A 20,622-nucleotide genomic window follows, 5' to 3' on the forward strand; every position below is an offset into this window, starting at 1 on the left:
TTGTAATAATACTTTAAATTTCCTTTACTTTGTTCTTTGAATTTTGTGCATCATACTAGTTTTTGCCTTTTAAGTCTTGATTAAAACTAATCCTCTGCATTAAAAAAATTCTCTTGCTGGCACCAAATATTTTGCTACCAAATGTTAGCCACCCTTTCTCTTGGTTTTCAGCATAACTGTTGCTGACTCACTTCAAACAGAAAACTGGATTCATGGAGCTGTAAGAATAATTTTGGAAAGGATTAAATTCCTCATCTACTCTGCATTCTTGGTAAAATTCTTCCCATTTTACATCCTGCAAATTCTTGCTAGATAGTGTGACTTGATTCAGCAGCTATGAGTCTGTGAATTTGTGTTCATTTCCCTCATTTAAACTGTACTGATGGGGACACTTTTATTACTGTTTGACCACTATGGTCATATAAACTACACTCCTGGAAATTGAAATAAGAACACCGTGAATTCATTGTCCCAGGAAGGGGAAACTTTATTGACACATTCCTGGGGTCAGATACATCACATGATCACACTGACGGAACCACAGGCACATAGACACAGGCAACAGAGCATGCACAATGTCGGCACTAGTACAGTGTATATCCACCTTTCGCAGCAATGCAGGCTGCTATTCTCCCATGGAGACGATCGTAGAGATGCTGGATGTAGTCCTGTGGAACAGCTTGCCATGCCATTTCCACCTGGCGCCTCAGTTGGACCAGCATTCGTGCTGGACGTGCAGACCGCGTGAGACGACGCTTCATCCAGTCCCAAACATGCTCAATGGGGGACAGATCCGGAGATCTTGCTGGCCAGGGTAGTTGACTTACACCTTCTAGAGCACGTTGGGTGGCACGGGATACATGCGGACGTGCATTGTCCTGTTGGAACAGCAAGTTCCCTTGCCGGTCTAGGAATGGTAGAACGATGGGTTCGATGACGGTTTGGATGTACCGTGCACTATTCAGTGTCCCCTCGACGATCACCAGTGGTGTACGGCCAGTGTAGGAGACCGCTCCCCACACCATGATGCCGGGTGTTGGCCCTGTGTGCCTCGGTCGTATGCAGTCCTGATTGTGGCGCTCACCTGCACGGCGCCAAACACGCATACGACCATCATTGGCACCAAGGCAGAAGCGACTCTCATCGCTGAAGACGACACGTCTCCATTCGTCCCTCCATTCATGCCTGTCACACCACTGGAGGCGGGCTGCACGATGTTGGGGCGTGAGCGGAAGACGGCCTAACGGTGTGCGGGACCGTAGCCCAGCTTCATGGAGACGGTTGCGAATGGTCCTCGCCGATACCCCAGGAGCAACAGTGTCCCTAATTTGCTGGGAAGTGGCGGTGCGGTCCCCTACGGCACTGCGTAGGATCCTACGGTCTTGGCGTGCATCCGTGCGTCGCTGCGGTCCGGTCCCAGGTCGACGGGCACGTGCACCTTCCGCCGACCACTGGCGACAACATCGATGTACTGTGGAGACCTCACGCTCCACGTGTTGAGCAATTCGGCGGTACGTCCACCCGGCCTCCCGCATGCCCACTAAACGCCCTCGCTCAAAGTCCATCAACTGCACATACGGTTCACGTCCACGCTGTCGCGGCATGCTACCAGTGTTAAAGACTGCGATGGAGCTCCGTATGCCACGGCAAACTGGCTGACACTGACGGCGGCGGTGCACAAATGCTGCGCAGCTAGCGCCATTCGACGGCCAACACCGCGGTTCCTGGTGTATCCGCTGTGCCGTGCGTGTGATCATTGCTTGTACAGCCCTCTCGCAGTGTCCGGAGCAAGTATGGTGGGTCTGACACACCGGTGTCAATGTGTTCTTTTTTCCATTTCCAGGAGTGTATTTATTATGGGGCCCGCATCTGTGCCATGTCAGTTTGTTTCAGACCTGAGTTGAAATCAACATTGAAATCTCCACATGCAACCACATCCCAGTTATTTCCATTCTCTCCAACTGCTTAATGAAGTTTAAGACATTTGTTGTTACATGTCAGTACACTTTCGGGAAAGCTATCTTGTATGTTTCTAAGTCTATTACTGAAGTACTGCACAGAGCTATTCAGTGCAGTACTTCTTTTGAAGCCCCTCAGACTTTATTACACTTTTTATTTATATAGCCTTTGTCACTTTCTTAATATTATTCCTACAGCAATGTGATACTAACTTGTATCCATGTAGGTATATTTGTTCAGTTCCTACTAATTTCCAAATTTTTTTTCTGTTTCACATGAGACATCAGTAGCAATGCCTTTCCTGTTGTGATATGACAAGCTCATCTTTCCTGTTTAACAAACTTGATGGGTGTTTCATATCTTTACGATTTGGTGCAATGTTTTTACCAAGCAGCATTTCAATAATTGTCAATATGCATCAACATACTGAACAGTTAGACACTACAGAAAAAATGGATGCATATCAGGAAAAAGTTTGGAAAAAATTTAATAACATAAATAATGTTTCTATTTACTTTATCATTTGTCTCTGTTCAAATACTGTACAAGGGCAGTCAATATGAAGCTTTGTTACATGTAAATAAAAATATTCTACAATGACTTCAGCTTTGTATATTAACAACAGATTTTTTTAAAAAAAATTCATACACATATTTACATATTCTACAGGTGAAGACATTTTTTTTTACAGTCTTCTGTGGAAACATGTTATTACTGACAGACCCGAAACTGCCACCACACGAGCCATTGAAACTTAATTGTTCCAATTTTATTAAAATAAATATTTTGGTCATCTCTTTAAACTCTGCACAAAATACACAGAGGATGCATAATTTAAGAATCAATAGTCTAAACATGTTATCATATTTCACTGGAATCAGCAACTGAAAAAAATCAAGTTACATTATTTTCTCCCCGAATATCTAAAATTTTAAATAATAAACCATCTGAGATACATTTTTACCACACAGTCAGACTAGTAATCGATTAATAATCAACATAATCAATGTAATGGAACAGGCAGAATTCTTGCAGTTGTATGGGACCAAGAAAACTACATGTGGTCTGAAGCCAAGATCAAATGAATGGCAGAAAACTTTCAACTGTATGTAGTGCAGTTCATGTGACCATGCCACTATGGAAACATTATATCCATAATAGATTCTATTATATATATTGAGCAATATAGGACCTTCATTAACAAAGCCCTTTAACAGAAGTATATATGCTTACAAAATTTAAATACACTGGTTCGATACATATACCTTTTTATATATAAATGTATATAACATATCTGTATATATTTAACATTTGGTGAATTATCCATCACAATGTTGGAAATGAGAATACAAGCTCAGATCATAAGGAATTAAAATGAGAATTTCATTGAAGATTTGAAGATTCAAGAAAACAAGTTTAATTCCTTTCTCCCATCTCTCTCTCTCTCACACACACACACACACACACACACACACATACACACACACACACACACACATATTACACGCAATTATCTGCTGCCCCCCGCCCCCACCCGCTCTGGCCACTGGCTTGTAATCAGTGTATTAGCCAAGAACCGGTACATGAGCATTTTTCTTTTGTTTTATTGTGTTCTTATTCTTTGTGGCATAAAGCAAAATTACATTATTTCCATTGGATGGACTACCTCACTGCGGGGTACAGCCCAACATTTTCACATTAACTCCACCTCCTAATAGCACCAGACTTTGCAGGAATTAAAAAAAAAAAACAACAATATAAATACTTAGAAGGTACAAGGCTTCTATACAGAGTTATTGTAAAATCTGTGACTTTCTTTGCTGCAAAAACATGTTTGCACAAGCATCAGTCAGCAAATGTCCTAATATACCAAAAACGTAAAGAACAGGAATGAAACTACATCATACATATTTAATATGATGAGTAAGAGTTCATTTTATGGGAGCTTAGCCCTGATGAAGTTTTGAAGACATGAGAATTTTATGAAATTCAATATATTTTGTGATATGAAATGGCCACTAGTTTAGAAATTCGGTGGGTTTTTTAAAAAATCCACATAAGAGCCTTGTGCAATAAATATTTCAGCAACTTTAAAGTTGCATCAGTTCACTGTACATTTGTTATTTTACATGTTTACAAGTTCAGAACAATAATAATAATAAAAAAATAACAACACACTGCACCACTCATGGCACTATAACCAATGCTCTCACAGCACTTATGTCACACTTCAACACCTAGCACTCTGTCAACAACATAATGAAACCTTTGTGTTTCACTGTTCTCTTCGGTGCATTCCCTTCCCTCCACCTGGCGCTTATCCTCAGACTGTTTTGATTCTGGTGGATGCTGTGTAGGAGGCTGTTCATGAAGGCTTTCTCCATGCTTCAAGGTACTGCATTCTGAACTTGTGCCATCATCAGTAGGCAACACTGGCAAAGGAACAGTGGCTCGCGTGAAGAAAGCCATCTTTTCCCTAAAATCATTAATTCCACATGAAATTTTCAATATATATAAGTAGTGCTGCTCAACATAAAGTAATTTCACATACTATACTTATGTCTCGCTGCGGTAAGGAAATAAAAACTAATATTTGCTCTTCTGCAAGTTAAAGTGTGTCTGTGGATAATTTTGTTAAACATGCATTGTTACAAATGTTGAACTGGAAGAAAAGTAGCTTACTTGAAAGATATGATGTCTGGTTTTCCTTTCCCAGCTTTGCTTTTGCGCAGTTTGTAAATTTCTCTGGAGGTTTTTTTAAGCATTTTCTCTATTTTCCTTTCCTCTGCACTTTTTCCATTTTTGCTGCTTTCCGCCTGGAAAGAAACAAAATTGTCAATGTTGAGACAAACTATGTACAAAATTTTAAGAAACCGGCAAGAAATAAATCTCAACCATTAATAATGCCTTCATGAAGCAACACTTACTCAAGGAGAAGCACTGCAAAACTATACTCATTGGGCAAGATAGTAAGAAATTTTTAATGTGAGAGGCTATGGTTCTTTTTGGGACACACAGATGTAGAAAATGTAAGAAAAATGTGCTGAAATTTGTGAAAATGTCACAAAAAGGTAAAAATCACACAGAAATAAGTAACTGCCTTGGTCATGTGCACTAGGTGATAAATTCCATCAATGCATCTTTCACTATTTCGTATGTCTGTTCTTCATTTATTGTCTTCATTCAAAGAGATATCAATCACAAAAATGCAAAATTTCTTCAATTTGTTTAAATTGCTTTTTGGAAGTATTCTACATGTTTCTTGCAGTACAAGCTGCTTATTCCTTTAACATATCATCGATATTCTAACTACAGTTTTCCGATTTTGAAGTATCATTATATGGCTCACAATGGTCAGAATAAATTTGGAATTTAAAGAGGTCATTATTAGTATCCCCACACACACACACACACACACACACACACACACACACACACACACACACACACACACACAAATGAAGTAAACACCTGCTGCGATGAAGGCACAATAAATTATACCCACCCAATACAATATATACTACTGTTACTACTAAATAAAAGGATTTTACAGTGCAGCACCTTTCCAAAAATACAGCTGTTTTCACACAAACAGGTCAATATATGCATTTGGGGATGTGAAATGAGGCAAGATAAGCACAGTTTGTTGCGTCTCTTTGTGAGATTACTACATTTTGCACCATTTCCCTTCTTTTCTATGCTTAAGCATCTTTCCCCCATTTTTATCCGTGTTCTTTATAGATTAGACAGAACTTTTTTCTCTTCTTGATTTGTACATTAATTTTTTCTTTAAATTGGAAGTCAACAATGATCAATAAATATTAAAAATATAATTTATGGAAAGCATCGTCTACCAGCAACATTGGCCAAACTCAGCAACAATAGTCAACCTTAGTAATAATGGTCACACTGCAGCTTTGAAATCAAATAAAATTTTAAAAATGATGCTGCAACAGTTGAAACCTAAATTAAGTCAGTGCTGGCATGGCTTTAACGGTCTAGTTGGCTGTGTTAGTGTTTTCCCAGAGTGGATTTTTCACAACAAAATCATGCCAAAGATTAAGAAGGAGAAGTTTGTGCACTATTACAAGAATTCAAGACTCAGTTCATCGAAACTCATGGCGTTATTCTGCAATGTGCTATCTGTGAAGTAAATACTGCAATCAATGACAAGCATCAAAGAAACAGAATGAACCAGAACCTCTAGAAGAACAAATACTTAAAGAACACTGAACTTTGCAAGACAAAACCTAAGTAAACTACTCTGACACACGCCTTTACTTCAGGGTCTGAAAAGCAGTGGTCATTGAATGAGTTTAGTGTGGATCTTGTCATATCATTAATCCAGTCAGGAATTCCAATCCATAAGGACATTATCCTGCATTCAAATAATATCTTGAGAAGACACACAAAGATCAGTACCGGAAGAGAGCACTCTCAGAAAAATTTACATACAGACAATTTCTGAGAACTTTTTAGAAAAAATAAGAGGCAGCCGGCGGACATGAAGTGGGATTCGTTTAAGATGAAACTACTGATGAGCTGCACAGGTATATTTTGAGTGTGTTGGTTTTTCTATTATCTGGTGAACGGGTAAAACCTATGCTTTTTAAAATGTACCAATTCGAAAAGACAAATGCCTGCATGATAATGCAATCATTCAACAATTCTTATATGAACTTGTGCCTAAGGGGCATACAATACAAAAAATTCAGGCCTGTGGTGACTGATCAAGCGTACTACATGCTTTCGGCTTTCCAACAATTACTTGTACCCCACCCTCAGCCATGTGACATGTACTGCACATGGTCTACACTTTGTATGTGGAAGCATTGGGAACAATTACAGCAGGTCAAATTACTTCACTGCTTCATTACTTCATTCTAGTAAAGGCTTCAAGTTGTCAAGTTTTGTATCCTGTCATCAGAAGGTAGGGTACTTGGATAAGATGCACAGTTTTCTTATGCTAAAGCTTTGAAAAAGTCAAACACTTTATAACTGAACTAAACTCAATGGACACAGCAGCCTTCAAGCAGGCGCAACAACTAGTCAACAACAAAGACTTTGGGTTGGAACTTTTTGCAGTGTAAGGCTATAAGTACTTGCCTGATGTGATTCAGTGTTAGGAAGAAGAAGGTATTGAGGAGGAGGAACAGTGGAAGAAGCTGATGTGTGTTAGGAACATCTTTCATGGATTTGCTAAAGACATATTTGAATTAAATTTGAAGAGCAATCCAGATGTGGAAATATTTGCAATTCTGACTGAACTTCCTTTAAGGGGGAGTTCCAAGACATGTTCCACCACTTTCTGTTTGCAAAGTTTCTCCATATGTAAGGACCTATAGAGATCAAAACACCAGTGACTTAAATGTGATAAACATTGAAATGGTGTATGTAATCCACTGCAACAGAACCCTGTAAATGGGACAGAGAAAGTTAATGGAACTGGTTTAAACCCGAACACAGTAATTTCATCTGCATCTTTTTTGCAACTTAAAATCCTTTCATTAAGTACTACTAGTGATGCCAGCAACAGCATCATCATCATCATCATAAATATGTGGACACCATCTAACATCATGCTTAAATCTGTATCTTTCTTTCACCAAAAATAAAAATTAAAATACCTTATGTATATTAAGATATCAAATGCTGACCTGTGCAATGAGATTCTGGAAGGCAGTGTCCTCTATAACCCAGGCTGCCATTTCTGGATCACCCTCAGCACGTGCTGTTTCCAGACGATCCTTGAGGACACGTAAACGACTCAGTTCATCTTGTAACATCTGCAGCCTACAGTGCTGTGCTCGTAAATCTAATTCAAGATCCAGTGATGTACGGGCAGTTGCACTGCAAAACATAAGTTTCATTAGTTTTTTTTATTTTTTATTTATTTCTGTGTGTGTGTGTGTGTGTGTGTGTGTGTGTGTGTGTGTGTGTAATACTTCAGTGACTCTTTATGTACCTGCTGCTGACTCCGCTACTTGAACTGCGGCCATGCTTTGTTACTACAACAGTCCCTGGTGGTCTTCTCCACCTTAGTGAACGCCTTTCAACTGAATTGCGTTGAAATGGGCCACCTTTCCGATACAAAGGCATTGAACTATCACTGTCACTGCGATTCAACTGCAAAAGCAAAGGACACACATACTTAAAATGTTGTTTATATGTTAAAAATATCATCAAAAATTGTGTTGTGGCATTGTAGACAGGTGCAGAATAAGAAAATCTTCATTTGTTTGTGAATCGTGTAAGATACATTGAACAGAGTTTGATGGATTTTTGACTGTTGGATTATTTGAGTCTTGTAGCTTTTGTTTCAATCAATTCACATTAAAGAAGTTGCAACTTTCATAAGTTCATGCAAAATGAGTAATTTGAATTTTAACAACTATAAACACACTCTAGAGACTAGAGAACATAAAAGGACCATCTACAAAAGCTAGGATCATCTATATTGGCTGATTTGATAGTGTACTTTGCACATGAATACATAGTACTGTATGTTTAATAAACAAACAAAAACAAGTGCCAAATAAAATGACTTACTGAACATATTTTATTTACAGAATACATTCAGTTACATACATCTGTTCCATTTTGACTTAATAAGTAATGTCTACTATTGCACAATTCTTATCACAATTTTGGTATACTGATATTTGAGAGATTTGTCTTGTGATTCGGTTACACATTTTTGAAACTTTAGTTTTACTTTTGTTTACAGTGAGTGTTTCTCACTACTCACAAAATAGCAAAACAATGCGTGAGATTCAGTCAAATTTGAATGATTTGAAAGCCTGGAACTGGTTGAAACCCTCCCAAGTAGAATATTGAGCTTGACGAGAACGAGCACATATTGTTCACTTATGTGTGACATAGTAGCCATGGTCGTTTGAAATAAATGCTTTTACTGAAAGCACCCCATGTCATGTAGTAAGATGATAATTATTGTGCCATCATTGAAACTAGCAGTCATTCTGTTGCATGACTGCAAAAATGTGCACTTCACTGTTAAGATGCATTTGATTGCGATGCAGGATGTAACAACAGTGTGTGAAAAATCCTCCAATTTACTTTTAAAATTTGGTACAGGAACATGCTATAAAAAATTAATCTGTTGGATAATTCGTCCCAAATATCTGTTTTATTTTAAGACTTCATCTGTTATGTGGCTGGAGAATAAACACAAATAAGAACATTTTCATGAGAAAGAAAAATACCAATACCACAAAATAACCAGCCACAGCCACTGATACACTAATATCCATGCCTACGAGTGGGGAAAATCTGCAACTCAGTTAATAGGGCACAACTATCAATTATCTGATTACATATTTAAATTTATTAGCCAGCCATAGAGTACAATATCAAAAAACAGATTTTAGAGACAGCAAGCCAGTTTTTTGCTTCAAATAATTTATTCATACAACATGTTCCTTAAACTCTGAATCCTCAAACTTTACATTGATACTCAATATAAAGTTATGCGTTTGCAGTGTAACACAGTAGAGACATAAATATTTTTTTCAGGTGGCACAAGTGTTCAAATTTTTAATGTATAAACATCACTGAGTCCCAAAAACTTTGCGTCCCATTTTAAACCCATTCTGTTTATGGTGCAAGGGTGTTTTTCCATGACATTTAATAAAACACACAGGTAGTATGTGCATGAAACTCAACATTAGTTTCTCAGTGAGGCTCTCTCCTGTATTTACAAAGTTATTCATCCATGCCAAAGGTGGTACTGTTCCAAACATTAAGTATGAAGAATTTTTGAAGTAATCTGCATTGCAGTTTTAAAGCTTTGATACATTCAATAGCACTATTAAATAGTTTCTTGTTTTCAGTACTCGTCACATTGTTATGCAGAACAATTGAGAGAAGACATATGAATAGCACTCACCCTGCAAATATACTGATTTCTGCCAATAGCTGCACTAGGGCTAAACGTCTGAGACCGTTTAATGACTATTGTTCGAGCTGACTCCTCTGGCCGTTTCCTAACACCCTTCTCGGGGATAAACACACATTCTGTGTTTGTCTCCTTATCAGAAGTATCTACAGAGAAATCATTTGAGTCCTCCGGTACAGCTGTGTCCTCCTAAAACAAAGTAAGTAAATTAGAGTTTCACAAACAAGTTATAGATTTCTTCTATTGAATGTTCACTGTCTATTATATACAGGATGTTCCAGAAAATTAAATCAGACTTATAAAATCCTACAATGGAAGAAGATCTTGACTTACAGCATGCTCAAGTACAGCTTCTAGGAGGTCTTCTTGACAAAATTCAACAATAATTCCATCTTCTTCTTCATCATCTTCATCATCGTCATCATCATCATCATCATCCTCTTCATCTTCTTCTTCCTCTTCCTCCTGGCTATCAAGTTCTTCTAATCTTGTGCTTACAGTGGAATGGAGACCTATAACAGAAGATAAATAGCACTGCAGAGAAATATATTTGAGACATTATTAGGATCAAAGTAAAATTAAATATACAGGATGAACATTAATAAAACCAACAAACTGCAGGGGCGGATTGCTGACTGGAAATTGAGGGGAAAAGGTCCTAATGAAAATGCATTGTTGCCACGGTAGATGGCACTGACAAATGGTAGTTTCTCCGACCACGTGCCATGTGTTCCTTGTGTGTTGAAGGCTGTGTGATTGACGCATCCTACTGTAAGCAGCAGAATGGTCTGGTGTTCATGTTGGGAACAAGCCAAGATGATGTTTGTGTACAGCCAAGCAGGTGGAAATGGCTGAGGGCCAGCATGGCTATACCAAAACAAAAACCCTCACAGATACCGACAACATCACACAACATTTCACTCCGTCTTGAGCATTTGTGTGATCATGGGCCCTTTTAGAGAGACAAGCGTGCAGGGAAGTGGCAGACTGCAGATCTGGAGGTTTAAGTTCTACATGAGACATAACCTAGTACAAGCTCTAAACAAGTGGCCCGCCAACATGGTGCAAGCGAAAGTACGATTATGTGTACCCTGCATGACAACTGATACTATCCCTATCAACTGCTATACCATGAAGGCCACTTTAAACATCTGTTGTGACATGAATGCAAAGCAATTCTGTACTGTGTTCCAGGATGATTTGTTGGCATGGCCAGACACATGGTCATAGGACCCTTTTTCCTTCATTTTCAGTCAGGAATCTATTCCTGCAATTTGACGGTCTTATTAATGTTCACCCCGTATTTCAGCATCAACACTACTTGTTATAAACTACTGATTCTTTTATGACGCGTTCAGCTAGAGAAGAACTGAGGCACCAAATAAAACTATCAACTGGTAACGTTAGAATGTCGATTCTTCAGAATAAAGAAAGAAAAAGTTGTACAAGAATGGTAAGTCAGTGTTCTCAGTGTCTTTCACTGTGGCATGCTTCAATAAAATCTTTTCAGTTTACAAGCCACATCACCTCTTCTAAGTTTTGGCTCAATCATTGTTATACTGGGATTATGTTATAAAAGAAGTGGCTGAAATTAGAATAAACAGCAACAATTTTAACAGAGACCACTTGGTAGGAAATGGAGGCAGGCGTTGGGCATTGAGTGAAAGTAAAGACAGAGGCTCGATGCTTGTAATGATGCTGGACCAGCAGTTTCAAATGTGGCACTGGTCTCTCGTGCCACATGACATCACTTGGTCCCATGGCAGGACAGACCTGCTAGGAGAAGCCCAACTTGCCTCAAGCACATGCCTCACTCTGGCCTTCTCTAAAATGTTCCAGATGCTGCCATTCCAACTATACAAGCAGTTAGTGATTTTTAACTCTTGATGATGATGGAGAAGACAGCTATCAAACGCTTGAGTGTTTTAGTGACATGGCTTGTAAACTGGGAAGAGTTTATTGAATAATAAATCTCATAAATCTTATAATGGTGTGTTCAACTTAGTGACAAGCCATTGGAGGACTGCTGTCCCTCACAATCATAAAAGTTCAGTAACCAGTATTGGGCTTTCGGGGAGTTCCTGAGCACTGCACCTTCTGCCACCATCAACAAACTGAGATTGAAGTCTCAATTCGATGACATTAAGAATTTTATGAGCCAGCTCCGACTAGAAATTCTGGTAGTGGTTGGTTTACCCTAGCCATCATTCATTGTGAAAACACCTCTCTTCCTGGACTAGGATCTTTCGCCGATCGAGATGTCATCGCCTACAAGACGTGGCATTGTGGTATTGACCCGAAGACTCAAAGTAGACCTAGCTCTGTTTATAGTAATATGCCATTTACATTGTATACATGCTCTTGTAGAAAAGTTACTAATGATAAAAAAAAATTATTTCCAGTATTATCCCAGAGCAGTAAGGGAAGAAAACCATCCAACATTGAGCTGGGAATTATAGTTATATAACTGAGACTGAACAAGGATCAAATCTCAATGTACGTAGTTTCCCTAAACCACTCCAGGAGAATGACAGAATGATTTCTGAAGTACTATAACAAGAGATTTTTTTGGTATTATGAATTATTAAATAGATTAATAATTAATTAAATTATTAAATACAAAAAAGCTAGATTGCTGTTAAAGAACTACCCTTTGAACCAATTACGAGTGAGAGCAGAAGCTTTGATTTGAAATCACAAGTAACTGAAACCTCTCTGCTATTTGTTTCTACTTAAGTATTTAGTGATGGCCAGTCTTCTCACCAATGTAAATTATCGATACTAGGTTTTTGCTTCTGATGCCATGACAGTACATCGCAGTGTCTATAAAATAGTGCAATTCTGTCAACTGAAATCTCTCTCTCTTTCACTCACTCACTCTCTCAACACACACATACACACACACACACACACACACACACACACACACACACACACAATACTTGGTTTCATTTGACAGTATTTAATTCCTTCCTCATCAAACATATGAAAGAACTACACTGTTTTATAAACGTTATCATATGCAGTTTTGTGCTTGAACTGATGTGTTGTACAGTTGAAAGACTTACCTTGACTGCGTGTCAGCGTCGATGTCTGAGATGATATTATTGTAGATTCATCAGAGCTCTCTTCCTTAAGAACTGCAATCTGCTTATTAAATACTGACACATCACTCTCCTGCTTGTCATGATTTTTTGTCAAAGCTGTACTTCCACGTTCCACAACTTGATTTGATGTATTAGCCTCTGGATGCATCAAACGGAAGGCAAGTATATTATACCACTTAATGGACACTGCTTCAGGGCTGAAGTCCGCTAGGCTCACCTGTGCACTGCCCTGAAATTATACGAACATTATTAGAGGATATGTGTCATTTATCACTATAGTAATACTTGAATTGTTTTAGTGTAGTAATTGTTGAATTGTGTTAGATGTAGAACTTCATTTAATTTAAAAGGTTTTCTGAATGTTAACTTTTCACTCAGTAACAAATTAAGTACCAGAGAATGATGTTATTTAATGGTTAATATTGCAATTTATAACTAATAATAACAGCTCCTTTGTGTTACAGAAGATACTAACCAAACATTCTTCGTGGTTTGCCGAATCAATGTTCCACACATTGACTTGCAGAGTTTTGGTAAGGAGTTTATTCAGTGGAACAGGAAGTGGGAAATTATCTCCAAATGTTGGTTTTCGAAGATCATCAATTGTTTTCGTGCAACATGCACTCGTCAGTGGAGGAGAATTGGGAAGCAAAGTTGCCTTGATGTATCTGTTTACAAATAAAAGCACACTGTAATTCACTATACGCCAGACACAAAGAAAAAATTTTCAAACAAAACTTGATTTTCCACTCACACTCTGCTCCCATCAGGAATAAATAAGGCTGCTAGGTTACGTGCTCTCTCAATTCCAACATGAAGTAATCCATCACTTATGGAATACCTGTTAAGGGTCCAAATGTCAGTTTAAAAGAAATCACTTTTTATGCATAAGACTTAAAATAGACCGCTTTCTATATTCCAAATATATGTAGTATTTACCTCAGTTTGATTTGTACTTGAGCAGTTTCCAAGCTCATTTCATCAGACACTGTATGATCAACACCAAAAAATGAGTGCCTTTTATTTGAAGCTTCAAAAACACCTGAATCTCCTGCAACTGATTCATCACTAACAGCAGCTGACACTGATCGAGTATTTGTGCCAGAAGATGGATTTGATAACCCTGCAACCTGCAATGTGAGCACAATTTTTTAATGAGATGACTTTTTGTATGCTGAAGTAAACTTCATTCAAGGGAAATATCCATATTTGTTGAATAATAAAATGGACTTCAACAGATAACAGATAAATGTTCTGGGAAGACCCAAAATACATAGCACTTATTATACTTTACAATAGTAGCAATTGCAGTTTGCCAAGAAGTGTTACATCGACAAAATATTTTAACTTTCAAAAATAGCTACAGTAAATCACACAGCAGAGCAATGTGTTACCAGTTAGTCCACTGGAAGAATGAATATTGGTTTTTGGAGCTCCTCATAGCTGTTCTTCCATTGTAGTTAGAAATTTTTGAGAAATGTAATGTTATTGAGGACAGAACAGTGGCTACAACATTGGACTCCCCTTTGGGCCAGTAAGTTTTCATGGGGTTTCAGATCATTATAAGTCAGACTTTCTTTAGTTTCCCTAGCTCGTCTAGTTTCCTTAACTTGCCTATGGCAAATGTTAGGAGGAGTTGACCAGAACTAATTTGTTATCTTATCCTCTCCAAAACTAAGCTAGTATTCCATCTGCAGTAACTTAAACAACAATGGTGCACCGAACATGAATGTGACATGTGACTCAGAAATAATAATAATAAAAATAAAATAGTATAAAAATGAGAAAAAAAACACTGTTTATTTTTCCATGTCTACATTTCAGCTCCCCAGTTTAGCCAACTACTAACTCCTAGGAAATTACTGTTTTTGACTTGCTAATTGCCTGTAAAATTTTCAGACTGCCGTTTATAATTTTATCCAAAGTACCTCTTCTTCTTTCATACATCTAAAGCTTTACACGACAACCTACAGTTCTCCCTCACTACGGAATTACAAATTTTTCTACAGCATTTTGTAATAACTTGCTTTGCCCATTAATGTATTTCCTTACTTAGCTCTGTACTAGCATAAACTGAAATGCCACAGCAGTTTACATGAAAATAACTCACTTGTAAGAGTTCTTGTGATGATCCCACAAGAGGAGGTGGAGTCTCCGAAATTGGAGAAAGTGGTGGTTCAGGTGTAGGCTCAAACTGACACCTTCCAGGCCTCCCTAGGCCAGAACCCTGCGACATATTGCTTCCGTGAACAGTGAGTTCCTGCAGGTCAGGTCTCGTGGAGCCAGCTGCTGCCGCAATCAGATCTCGATGACGTATCCTCAGTTCTGCTAGCCTGTCCTCCAGCTGTGCACGATCCAAACAGTGGCTTACTGCACCAGGGCGACCAGGAACAAAACGAATCCATCCTGCATTAGGAGGTGGAAGAGCAGGGCTGCCTGCTGTTGAGGCAATAGAGGGCTCATGCAAAGGTGACACAGGAGGAGATGCAGATGATGGGGATGATCGTGGTGACAATGACGGTTGTGAACGTCCGGGGGAAGGAGAGGGAGTCGCAGGATCACCACGGAGCAATCGTTCCACACGCCTGTGAAGGTCCGCCATATCAACACTTCCTACACCTGAAGAATCGACGGGTGTTGCAGTTGCTTGATACTGTGGTCCTCCGTATATGTCAGTGAAGCTTAACCCAGAGCTGAGAGAACCTTTACTGCTAGTTGTTGACAGGGATCCCAAACTTGAACTGCTGCTCACTGACAAAGTGCTCGCTGACATTGTTTTGAGCTGCGATTCCAACTGGGTCATAGCACGAAGCGCATCACGTAACTGTTGCAGAAGGAGCTGCTTCTCTTCATGAAGCCGCAACCTGATAAAGAACAACCCAAATACAATAGGTTACTGAACATAGTTTAACAAATATGAGGCCACATTTACAGGTCCTACAGTTTATAGGATCATCCGCATTAAGAAAGTGACATTTTGTTTTATAAGTGGTCTAATTACAGATATTTTATGGAGGGAAAAAATCAATGAGCAGAGATTCGCCATATGCTTTACATAAAAAACAACATGAACTATTCCTTCATAATTGTGCCTGTTTCCACCTACAACTGTGAGTAAACACTAACCACGATAAATGTTCCAGAGAAAATATTCAAATTACTGATAATTTGGTAAACAGCCATTTGCACTACACTGATGTATGGTAATTTGAATTCCATAACAAAAAGGAAACTAGTGGAATATGTGGGACAGTGGCAGCTGAACACTTAAAAAGCTAATATATCTAGTTTTCTGCTATGACAATAGTCTGTTTGTTTCAGAATTTGTATGTGTTTCTTACAGTGCAGCAACAAATTTTTCTATTTGATTTGTCTACAAAAATAATGTTTAACAATGAATGCTGTGATTCCAAAAACCACCCTCCAATATCGGTATTTTGTCAACAGACCTCTCAAAATAATTTGTTACCACAAACTGTGTGCCCTTATCCCTGGAAAGCTAACAAAACGATGTGGATTTTATTATCTATAACATTATCAGTTATATAATTGAGCTATACCCTATTGATACTGTTTGACATCACACACTTTTTGTTTTCTCCATTAACTGCCGTGAAAATACAAAATATGACAGATTCGCAGAAATATTTAATAGAAATACCCCTCAGTTTTCACAAATTGCATATAATGAATAAATATTTAAATGATTGTTAGGAAGTTACTGCAATTACTAAATCTTTACAGATTGTTCACTCACTTGTAAAGACTGATTATTAAAAAAAAAATTATGAAAAACAGTCAGGCTAATAATCCTCTTAGTGTGCATTATGTGTTTGAACATTAAATCAAGGGTTCTATTCTGAAAGACAGTTTTTCTCACCTGTCAGCAATAGCACGATTGGACATTTCAAGTGCTTGATTTAGATCTTGTTCTAGTCGCCTGATCTCTTGTTGAATATCTTGCATCTCTTGCTGACTTCGAGAGCGAGGTGTTATACTTCGCAATTCACGCAACAACTGCTCTTTTTCTTGGAACAGGAGCAACCTGGCGGAACATTAATTATCAGTTGTATGCAGAAACAGAGTAGTAAAAAACGCATGGTAACTAAAACATACATCTTATGGCTACCCTTTGAGTCTGTTCACAAACTGGATGAAAGCAATATCACACTCATATCCGTGTTGTCCATTTTTAGCTTACATTCTGTGTGGTATAAATTTAAATAAATACTAAAAACAAAGATGATGTGACTTACCAAACGGAAGCGCTGGCATGTCGATAGACACACAAACATACACACAAAATTCAAGCTTTCGCAACCAACGGTTGCTTCGTCAGGAAAGAGGGAAGGAGAGGGAAAGACGAAAGGATGTGGGTTTTAAGGGAGAGGGTAAGGAGTCATTCCAATCCCGGGAGCGGAAAGACTTACCTTAGGGGGGAAAAAGGACAGGTATACACTCGCACACACACACATATCCATCCGCACATACACAGACACAAGCACACATTAGTAAAGGCAAAGAGTTTGGGCAGAGATGTCAGTCGAGGTGGAAGTACAGAAGCAAAGACGTTGTTGAATGACAGGTGAGGTATGAGCGGTGGCAACTTGAAATTAGCGGAGGTTGAAGCCTGCTGTCATTCAACAACATCTTTGCCTCTGTACTTCCGCCTCGACTGACATCTCTGCCCAAACTCTTTGCCTTTACAATGCTTGTGTCTGTGTATGTGTGGATGGATATGTGTGAGTGTATACCTGTCCTTTTCCCCCCCCCTAAGGTAAGTCTTTCCACTCCCGGGATTGGAATGACTCCTTACCCTCTCCCTTAAAACCCACATCCTTTCGTCTTTCCCTCTCCTTCCCTCTTTCCTGACGAAGCAACCATTGGTTGCGAAAGCTTGAATTTTGTGTGTATGTTTGTGTGTCTATCGACATGCCAGCGCTTTCGTTTGGTAAGTCACATCATCTTTGTTTTTAGATATATTTTTCCCTCGTGGAATGTTTCCCTCTGTTATATAAATAAATACTAATGTACTCATAACTTGACCAAAACATTTCTGCAGAGAAAATTTGCTCAAAGCACCACAGTTGGATACACCTTGTCCAAATGTTTCATACTTTCCTTATACTCTACTCGAAACAGTACAGTCTAGGAGTAGAAAATGACAAGGAAAGTGTAACAACTTTGTTGGTGGTTCACTACATCAACTTAACAGAGCAACAATAGCATCCAACAAGCCTTGCTTAAAACTCCAAAATCTGAATGAATTATAAAGAAATAAATGAAACATGCTTAGAAATGATGTGTAAATGGGCATAAAATTTGCTACCTACCTGTCCTTATCAGATTCTGCTTGTCCTGGTTGCACTTTTTCTTCCAGATCTGCTAGTTGATGCTGAATATGCTGCACCCTTTTCCTAGCTTCATCATACTGCAACCTCATACGAGCCATTTCTGCGAGTCTTGTACCAATTGGCATCAGCTATCACGTAAAATAACCATGTTAACAAATTAAATTCATGTATTGTACCTAATCAATGAAATAGTTGTACTTTTTTACCACTATCAATACTAAAATTATATTTCAGCACAGGTATTGTCATTAATTTTTATAAAAGCATTTAGCTGTCTAAGTCCCAAACTTATTCCTAACACTCAACTAGTAAATCTAAGGAAATAATTAAAAATCAAGTATCACACAAAGCAATGACCCTAAAACTATGAACACTGCTAAATGGTATAAAATTAATGCATGTTATTGAAGGTATCTAAAGAATGTTCTTGTGTACCTCTCCTGACAGATCGGTCTGTGAAGCAGTACTGAGTTTTTCTTGCGGCAAACTTAGCGTAGAAGCATCTGGTGAGCTCTCACACAGCTGAAGCCGAGTTAGGTCGTCCTTCAGTTTTGCAAGTGACTGCATCAGCTCTGCCTTTTCCTTCTCACCCAAAGAGAGAGACTTCTGGATATTTCTTAGTTCAGTCATAATTGCTTGAGCCTCTGTAATGTTATAGCAGCCTCCTTCATGTGAGCTCAGTTTCTGCTCAACACTGCAATGAAGAGACAGACAAATTTTAGATTGTTCAAATTCATAGCACATCAAAAATATATAATAAGATGTGCAACTCTATAATACAGATATTGCACTGAAAGGCCTTAGTAGTGTGGTCCTTCATAATACACATGGCATTTCTATTATTAACATTTCGTATTTGTGGGGATCCACAGCCTCCAGATATTTAATAAACTTAAACACGGTCCGTTGTAGGCTGTAATGCAATGTTTATTTAATCATGTGATTAGCTAATTTCAACTACCTGTCATTGTCAAGCACCTGTAAAACCAACATCGAAAAGCACTACATTATCTGCATACATTGCCATGTATAAATTACACACCTCACATTAAGATAAAACAAAGCCTAATGTTTTATTAATGTGAGGTGTGTAAAGTGATATTTATACATGATGATGTATGCAGACAATGTAATGCATTTCCATGTTCGTTTTACAGGTGCTTGACAATGACATTACCATCTACTATGGACCATGCTTACATTTATTAATTTCTGTTATTATGGTAAGTTTATAACATCAACACATTTCACTTAATTTAGCTTTTAAACTTATCAACATTGTATTTTAATGAAATGAAAGAAATGGATATTAAAAAAACTAACAAACAGGTGAGTAAGGAAATTCAAATATTTGATAATATAAACCAAATTTTGAGAAAAGACAAATGCATTTAAGAATACTGATAATACTACATCCCAAACAGCAATTTTCTGGCCATGCAGTTCACATGTGAAACTTAGGTCATCAACATAATCTAATATGATGGAAGAGATGCCAGTTTTGAACATGAAAGAAATTATCCTGACCGGTATTTGGTCATCAAGGAGAGAAGAGGTTGCAGCATAAAGTTCCTAATCACCACACTGTGTGACAGTGTCCTGAATCACACTTCTAATTACCTTTCTGTGACATCTTATGGAACAAGGCCTTTTGACACTTCGTGGTCCATGCGTCAGGTGGAGAAATTAAGCTTTGTGGCCCTCTTGATGCCATTCCTTAGTAGGGTATGTGCCAGCAACACCTTATTCTCTTCACCATTAAAATGCAAATACTTCTCTGCACTCAGTTATTGGTAATCATTCAAAACAAATATCCTTAAAGATTCAACTTCTGTCATCATGATGTGAAGGGATACCACTTAGTGTGAAGAAAAAGAAAATTGTTTCCAAGGTAATCAAACAAGGCTTCTGCATTTCCCAGTTACCAATGCCATACAACTCTTTATTTACTATTACACAAATTTTGCTGAAAATTTGGGAGATTAGCTCATGCAACAAGAGATGAGGGTTGTTAGAGCTGATCGGTCTCCTAAGTGATGTGTGACTCTCAACAGACAGCACTCCAGCAGCTTCTTCTCTTGTGTACCTGCCTTTCGGCAGGTATCAACTGGACGCACTGCACTTTCCTCCGACCTGTGCCTTTTCCTTAACCTGCTGGTGACTTTGTCCACTTTTAATGTCATCCGGCATTCTGTGTCACATCATTCTTCTCCCTCTCTTTCCTGTACTTTAATGACTCTTCCTTGCAGGATATTGTGGAGACATGGTTTAGCCAAAGCCTGGGGGA

General features: G+C 38.3%; 1 protein-coding gene across 1 annotated transcript in view; it reads right to left on the reverse strand.

The window, feature by feature from the left end:
- Nucleotides 1-2,458: 2,458 nt before the first annotated feature.
- Nucleotides 2,459-20,622, reverse strand: part of LOC126094652 (protein kibra) — a 202,554-nt gene continuing 184,390 nt past the window's right edge. Inside the window, exons 6-19 of the mRNA XM_049909150.1 lie at nucleotides 18,771-19,029; nucleotides 18,315-18,463; nucleotides 16,862-17,026; nucleotides 15,092-15,845; nucleotides 13,921-14,111; nucleotides 13,736-13,822; nucleotides 13,457-13,649; nucleotides 12,943-13,210; nucleotides 10,208-10,386; nucleotides 9,866-10,063; nucleotides 7,925-8,085; nucleotides 7,617-7,809; nucleotides 4,642-4,775; nucleotides 2,459-4,435 (exon numbers count right to left, since the gene is read on the reverse strand). Coding sequence (XP_049765107.1) covers nucleotides 4,183-4,435; nucleotides 4,642-4,775; nucleotides 7,617-7,809; nucleotides 7,925-8,085; nucleotides 9,866-10,063; nucleotides 10,208-10,386; nucleotides 12,943-13,210; nucleotides 13,457-13,649; nucleotides 13,736-13,822; nucleotides 13,921-14,111; nucleotides 15,092-15,845; nucleotides 16,862-17,026; nucleotides 18,315-18,463; nucleotides 18,771-19,029 — 3,184 coding nt within the window. The 3' untranslated portion in view covers nucleotides 2,459-4,182. The remainder of the gene's footprint in view (nucleotides 4,436-4,641; nucleotides 4,776-7,616; nucleotides 7,810-7,924; nucleotides 8,086-9,865; nucleotides 10,064-10,207; nucleotides 10,387-12,942; nucleotides 13,211-13,456; nucleotides 13,650-13,735; nucleotides 13,823-13,920; nucleotides 14,112-15,091; nucleotides 15,846-16,861; nucleotides 17,027-18,314; nucleotides 18,464-18,770; nucleotides 19,030-20,622) is intronic.

Source organism: Schistocerca cancellata, chromosome 8, assembly GCF_023864275.1.
Source record: "Schistocerca cancellata isolate TAMUIC-IGC-003103 chromosome 8, iqSchCanc2.1, whole genome shotgun sequence".
Taxonomy (NCBI): Eukaryota; Metazoa; Arthropoda; class Insecta; order Orthoptera; family Acrididae; genus Schistocerca; species Schistocerca cancellata.